General features: G+C 41.8%; 1 protein-coding gene across 1 annotated transcript in view; it reads left to right on the top strand.

The window, feature by feature from the left end:
• Nucleotides 1-7885, top strand: part of RYR2 (ryanodine receptor 2 (cardiac)) — a 786033-nt gene that overhangs the window by 250091 nt on the left and 528057 nt on the right. Inside the window, exon 17 of the mRNA XM_006872010.1 lies at nucleotides 435-582. Within this exon, the coding sequence (XP_006872072.1) occupies nucleotides 435-582 (148 nt within the window). The remainder of the gene's footprint in view (nucleotides 1-434; nucleotides 583-7885) is intronic.

Below are 7885 nucleotides of genomic sequence, written 5' to 3'. Positions count from 1 at the left end.
ACTTTTAATATTCTCCCAACACCCTAGCTCAAAAGCATCAATTATTCTACAATCTTCCTAATTACTTTCACATGCATGTGAAGTTATTGAAAATACCATGGTTGAGTGTATCACAGTGGCTGCACTAGGTGGTATGTTCTCTGGGCAGCCACCAGGGTCCCCGCCACTCCCACAAGGACTCCCTGGCTGGGCTTTGCTTTTTGAAGCCGTTCCAGGGGCTCCCAGATCCTGTAAGAATATGTTGGTGGATGAACTGGAGTCCTCTTTTGAGGCCTGCTTTGCTTCTCCGATGAGTCAGGATTCTGTGAACAGCACCGATCAGAAGGACATTTGAACTGGTGTTGATCAGTGCATTCAGAAGTTTCTGGACATCACAAGACAGGCAGAATGTTTTTTCTTACAAAAAAGATTACAGTTATCTGTCCAGAAACCAGAGCAAGTTATCAAAAAGAGTATCTCGAAATTACGGAATGAACTGCAGCAGAAACACGTCCTGGTCCAGAAACATCTGACCAAGCTGCAGCATTGGCAGCAGGTGCTGGACAACATCAGCGTGCAGCACAAAAAGCCGGCCGACCTCCCGCAAGGGCTCCTTGGCCTACCTGGAGCAGGTGGTGCCCAACATCCCCATGCCCATGTAGCCTACCTGAGTACCAGAGCTGATCCTCCTCACCCCCCATACCTGTTCTCTTGAGTATGACCATACGGGAAAACTTGTTGCCAGGGAAGGAGACGGTTTTTGTCTTACGTTCATACCTGAACTTTTTACCCTTGTTTTATAAACTGTTGACTTTCAAATATGCCATTAGCATTGGTAAGCCTGATAGATTTGTTTTGTCTTTAAGTATAGACTTAGTTTAGTGTGATGTCAATTGCTGATTCCTTTTTAGTTTTTAGGGTCTTTGGGCTGTGTGTGTATGTATGTGTGTCTTTTAATCTTTTCCTGTATGTCTAGTTGTCAGATGCATTTGTCTGACTGGAGGTGAGGAAATGACTCTCATCTGGACATAAGGAAATAAGGATTTGGGTTGTTAAGTGTCATGTGACAATTAGTTCTCAGTACAGACATCCCTCAGATATATTGGGGGTCGGTTCTAGACCACCCCAATCAAGCAAATACTGCAATTAAGCGTGTCTTTCCCAGTCCATGTACCACTCTGCTGTCGTCTATTAAGTACGCAATAGCATGATGAAAAGGTTTGAAATCCCATGAGAATGATCAGAATGTGACACAGACAGGAAGGGAGCACACAGTGTTGGAAAAGTGGCACCAGGAGAGTTGCTCAATGCAGGATTGCCACTAACCTTCCATTTCTGATAAATAACGTCAACGGAGTGCAGTAAAGCGAGGTGTGCCTATAGTAGCGTGGGTCACCCGCGAGTGTGTGATGTTCCAGACTCTGAGCTACCTCAAGAGGAGAAATGCAATGCAGCACAGTCTGCCATGCAGCCAGAGCTCTCCGAGTGAGGGTATTCTGTAAATATGTGGAAGGAGTGTAAGATCCTAGCTTAGTGTGGCAGTAGTACTACTTTGTGTGGATATGGTTATGTTTGGATACTGTTATTCCTTGGTGTTGAGTTACTATTTTGTGGGGTGGGGGGCTGAGCAGTAGGAACAAGGAGAAGCCACATTGTGTTGTACCCTGTATGAAGTGAGTCCCTGTAAGGACGGCCAGGCCCTGTTCTCATACAGCACGGCAGCTTGGTGTTTGCTGTGACGCTGCATTAGTTTTATTTCGTTTTCATTTTGCTTTTCTGGAGCCGAAGCAGTTTCCATTAAGGAAGACCCTTCTTCTTAGATGGTCTTGATTTCTAGGGACTGGGGCCCCAGGGTAGGCAGTGGACAATAGACACTGAACCTCCTCAAAAGCACTTCCAGCATCAGCCTTTGTGAATGGATCCACTTGTTAACTTCATAGGCTCCTCAGAGTCTCTGTGAATTGCTATTGTGAAGTACAGGTCAGCATTGTTCCTGGTATTAACTGGATAGGATTATCTCTGTTTATTCAGTCTCTTGTTAGATTATAGCCTTCTCCCCAACACAGACACTCCATTGTCTTTGAAAGCTCTGCATTTCTGAGACTGCTCCTTTTGGTTACCTTAGCCTTGGAGGCCCGTCCTACATGGCACTCAAAGCCACTCATACTCATAGAGCCTTTGAACCCCTTCCCTCTGCATCCCAGGATAAGACTTTTGATTTCTTCACTGACTCACGATTTGAGTTAGTGGTTTATTTGTATCTGTCTCTGCCCTTTGCTACTTGTTAAATCCATGATAATCATGCATTATTCCCCTTTAAATGTGCATATACAAGGGGGCTTTAGAAAGCTTCAATTACATTGTGGAAAAATGTAATTAGATAAAAATTTGAAATAAACTTTCTCAACATAAAAAAAAAAAAAGAAAATACCTTGGCTTGGATCACATGTGCCTTAGTACTCAGAATGATACCTTTGCTCTTGAGCTCTTTAGGTCTTATGCAATAGATTTACTGAATGCAATATGTCATTTGATTTCCTTACTGTTGGTTCCATGAGGGTTGGTGGAGTATCCAACCAAACAAAGTCTTTGATAACTTCAGTGTCATTGCTCCAGTGGTGAGAACTTTTGTTTTCTTTACACTGAGGTGCTACCCATACTAAAGGCTGTGGTCTTTGTTCTTCATCCATAAGTATTTTGAGTCCTCTTCATTTTCAACAAGTAAGATTGTATCATCTGCATATCACAGACTGTTAAAGAGTCTTCCTCCAACTGTGATACGATGTTTTTCTTCATATAATCCAACTTCTTGAATTACTTTTCAGCATATATACTGAATAGATATGGCAAAAGAACATAATCTTGGTGCTGTTTGGATAGCTGCTTTTTGGCCTATGTACAGGTTCCTCATGAGCACAAGTAAGTGTCCCGGAATACTCATTTTCTGTAATGTTGTCCATAGCCTGTCATGAACCACACAATTGAAAGCCTTGGCATAGTCAATAAAGCCCAGGTAAACAACTTTGTACTATTTTCTGCTTTCAGCCAAGATCCATCTGACACCAGCAATGATATCCCTCATTCCGCATTCTCATCTGAATCTGGCTTGAACCTCTGGCAGTTCCCTGTCAATGCATGGTTGTAGCCTTTTTTTGAATTATCTTGAGCAAAATTTTACTTGCATGCAGTGTTAATGATATTGTCCTATTATTTCTGTCTTCCTTTGTGCCACCTCACTTTGGAATGTCCAAAATATGGATATCTTCTAATCAGTTAGCCAAGTAGCTGTCTTCCAAATTTCTTGGCATAGATATGTGAGTGCCTTCAGTGCTACATCAGTTTGTTGAAAGGTTTTAATTTGTATTCCATCACTTACCAGAGCCATGTTCTTTGTAATGCCTTCAGTGCACCGTGGACTTCCTCCTTCAGTATCATTGGCTCTTGATCATATGCTGCATCTTGAAATGGTTGAACATTGACCATTTATTTTTGGTACAGTGACTCTGTATTTCTCCCATCTTCTTTTTGTTGTTGTTATTGTTGTTAAGCTTTTATTATGACTTGAGTAAAAGTTTACAGGGCAGATCATCAGTTTTACATTCAACAAATCTTTTTTTTGTTGGTTTCATTGCAGTTATTACCATCTCCTCCATGTTCATCAGTTACTAGTATTTACCTGTACTCCTTTTTTTTTTTATGTACACATGATACAGAAATATACATTCATTTAAATGTCTATAGGGTACATTTTGCAAGCCAGCCTCCTGCCCAAAGGCACACAGCCTTTCTCATTCCATGGGCCTAGAGTTCTCAGCTGCTCTGTCTCTTTATGCTAGCACCTCTGCCACCATGTCTGCTGTTGCCACTTTTCTGATTAGGATCCCAGCCTCCACTCAGACTCTTCCCTCGTGATGGTCCTGGGGTCTTCTGTTGCTGAATGTTATCTAAAATGAAAGATTAGATATTCTCCCCTTTTAGTGATACATCTTCTACACATCTGGGGTGATGAGACATGTTGGCTGGCCCATATCAGAAGTCACCTCCTTTCTGGCTTCTAGTCCAAATCTATCTCCCAGTAAGCACTCAATCACTTATTTATCCCTTTATCTGAAGTCCAGAGTTTTGGGATTGTCCTCTGAATCTGTTTTGTTGAGTCTTCTTGTTTTTACTGATGTGGGTGTACTCAGCCTTTCTGCGTAGTCTGCCATCAAACCTCCAGCTCCTTGGCTCTTTTAATATTTTGCCCACAGAAGCCTTCAATATTGCTAGTTGCAGCTTAAATTTTTTCTTCAGTTCCCTCATCTTGAGAAATGCTGAGCATGTTCTTCCCTTTTGGTTTTCTAACTCTAGATCTTTGCACACCTCTTTATAATATTCTACTTTATCTTCTCAAGATGCCCTTTGAAATTCTCTAGTCAGCTCTTTTACCTCATTTCATGCTTTGGCATCTCTATGCTGGAGAGCAAGTTTCAGAGTCTCTTCTGACATTTAAAATGGCCGTTTTCTCCCTTTCTTGTCTTCTTAATGACCTTTTGGTTTCTTCCTGTATAATGTTCTTGATGTCATCCGACAACCCTTCTGGTTTTCAACCTAAGTAAGTAACTGCTAGGAGAAAGAGGTGATCAAATTAGTGATAAACAGATAATGGTACAGGTTACAACACTGGATAGACCTTTTGTCAAAGTGACCAGAATCCCTGAGAAGCTCTCATGGATATTAAAAAAAAAAAAAAAAAATCTTGGCCCCAGTGAATGTTGGGGAAGGGAGAGAGGGAAAGCAATCTTGAAAGCAGTTTATTGTTAAACACAGTATCAGTGATTTTTTAGGGGTGTGTGTGTGTGTATGAGCCTGGTGTGGTGCTGTAGGATCAGCACTGTAATATGAACTACATGATCAGCAGTTCTCTTAGGGACTGCTGCTCCTCAGAAACCCTCTGCAGGGTCGCTATGAGTCTGAACTGGCTCACTAACACTTAACAACAAAAATGTGTGTGTGTATGTGTATAAACAAACAAACAAAACACTGCCATTGAATCCATTCCAACTCGAAGTAGTCCTATAGGACAGCATAGAACTGCCCTATAGGGTTTCCAGGGCTGTAATCCTTACTGAAGTACGCTACCACGTCTTTCTCCCATAGAGAAAGACCTATGGTGGGGTCAAACTGCAGACCTATTTTCAGCAGCCAAGTGCTTCACCCCTGTGTCACCAGGGCTCCTTATGTATGTGTGTAATATCTGTACATATGGAACAGAAATGCATATAGTTTATTCTTTAAAATTTGAACTTTGTTCTCATGGTTCCCTAATGCTTGCGTCCACTTGGTTTTGTTTTCTGTCCGTGACACACACCTGAGCTTGCTGCACACACTCTGCACTGCTTCGCCTCCTGGCTGCAGCTCTGAGTTGGTCAATGTGGGCAGAACTTGGGCCTTTCATCTCCTTGGCATTTGGAGTTTTCAGGTCTTTGCTGTCTTGACAGCTCTCTGATATCTTTGTACAGTTCAATTTTTTTTTTAGAATATATTTTACATCAAACTATTAGATTGCTGCTGCTAAAAGATTGGGGTCTGAAGCACATACTTATATTTTGCTATTGTTGGAAATATAAAAATTTAAAGGGAAAAAATTGGAAACTGTGTTAAAAGCTATAGATTAATTGCTAAATTAGACTACATCTTTATTTTTTAATATGTTATAAATACTAAAAGGAATTATTTAGAACTAAATGGTACAACATAATTATGATATATTGCTAAGTGAAAATTCATTTGTAGATGTATGGTAGGGTATATTTTTGTTGAAAGAAGAAAAAAATCTGGCAGTAATCATTTTTGCTGCCTTTCGTTTTTCCTTTTTGCTTCCCTCCATTATTCTTGACATGCTGCCACTAAAATTGGATTAAAGGAGCTAATGATAACTAAAAGAATCATCTCTAAATTTAAATAGCCAACAGACAGAGGTCTCCTGAGGAAACAGTAATATCAGTTCTACACTGATTTTGCCCTTGGGAATTTCTAGGCTGCTTAAATTCACTCTCAATGTTTTCCCAAACATTCTGGATCCAACTTCCAGTCATTTCTGTTGCTCATGATGAGAAAAAGAGAAGTCCATGGCTATGGAATCGAAGCTGGTGTGTAAGTAGAGAAATGAGTGGTGGGGCAGGAGTAGAGCCCAGGAGCGTGTGAAGGCAGGTGACTCCGCCCACCGCAGTGAGGTGTCACTGCTATGAGTCAGAGCTATGCCCGCCTCGTGTAATTGGTGCTGAGCCCTGTCCGTTGGGCGGAAGACTAACACAAGCAAATTTAGTTATTCTGACTTTGTGAAAGCTTTTATCTAAGGCCTTTTCCAGCTTCATTTTTTTGTATATTTCTGGGACCACAGTAGGTCTTGTGAAGTCAGAGACACATATCCACCCTGTGTAGGGTTTCCATGGAGCGACTGGTAAGTTTGAACTGTTGACCTTGCAGATCAAACCAACCTTATGGTCCAGTTAAAAAACAAACAAACGAACAAACAAGAACATTTGTGAAGCAGAACTTGTAAATTGGCCAGTTCAGAACCCCTTCTTGCATCCTTTAGTTTTAGAAGCTGAAAAGCAAGTTCTTAAAACATTAGTCTCAGTTAACACTCTGGGTGTCTGTGTTGCATAAATCTGACCTGGCCCATTCCTAATCTTCCTGCCTTCAGCACAGATACACTGACTAGCATAAAAATGAAAGCCATTCCCAAAGGGTGATGGAGCAATGGGACTCTGCCTCTGATTGAGGGTTGCCAGAGAGCAGCCTGACCCTTCTTAGTTTAAATCTGGGCATACTATTAAAAAAACACAACAGTTGCCCTCAAGTCAGTTCTGACTCATGGTGACCGATCCCTTGTGTGTCAGAGAGAACTGTGCTCCACAGGGTTTTTAGTGGCTATTTGGAGGTAGATGAGCAAGCATTTCTTCCAAGGCTCTTCTGGGTGGACTCAAAACGTCCAGCCTTTCAGTTAAGAGTTGTTGTTAAATGCCGTTGAGTCTGTTCCGACCCATGGTGACTCTGAACAAGGTTTCTACGGCTGTAAATCTTTACAGGAGCAGAAAGTCTCATCGTTCTTCCACAGATCAGCTGATAGTTTCGAACTGCTGACCTTGCAGTTCGCAGCCTGATTCATAACCACTGCGCTACCATAGCTCCTTTCAGTTAAGAGTAGAGTGTGCTTTTCTCCTACCACTCAGGGATTTCTCAAGGCGTTCTATTGGTGGGAGTGGTGGCGGTAGCCTTCTACTTGATTCCTACCTCAGGGAGACGCCCTTCACAGTGGAATGAACTGTTGTGGGCCGTAGGGTTTTCAATGGCTCATTTTCAGAAATAGATGACCAGACCTTTTATCCTAGTCAGTCTTCATCTGGAAACTCCTCTGAAACCTCAGCGACGTCGTAGGGACGCACATCCTCCATCACAGATGGATGGTGCCAGCATGTGTGGTGCATTGGCCAGGAACTGAACTGGAGCTCTCTAATGATAAATGAGAGTCGATCACTAAAGCCCACTGCCTTCTGGCCTTTCATTACTGCTGCCTCCTAAGAGTTATAGGAGTCTCTGCTGTTGGTTGTTGTTAAGTACTGTATAGTCAATTCCGACTCAACAATAGGATTTCCGAGGCAGTACATCTTTACAGGAACAGAACTTCTCATCAATTAGCACAAGGGCTCAAACCATGAATTTTATAGTTAGCAGTTGGGTCCTTATCCTACAAAGTCACAAGAGTCCTTAAATGGAGCAAATATGTAACCCTGATCTACTAACTGAAAGTTAAAGGTTTAAAGGCACCACCATTAGTAAGTGTTTTAAGTCCTCTTCACTTTCAGCAAGCAAGGTTGTATCATCTGCATATCGCAGGTTGTTAATGAGTCTTCCTCCAATC

This window comes from Chrysochloris asiatica, unplaced genomic scaffold (genome assembly GCF_000296735.1).
Source record: "Chrysochloris asiatica unplaced genomic scaffold, ChrAsi1.0 scaffold00179, whole genome shotgun sequence".
In the NCBI taxonomy this organism is placed as follows: Eukaryota; Metazoa; Chordata; class Mammalia; order Afrosoricida; family Chrysochloridae; genus Chrysochloris; species Chrysochloris asiatica.
Note: the sequence above shows the minus strand (reverse complement) of the source record. Positions and strands in the feature narration are given on the sequence as shown.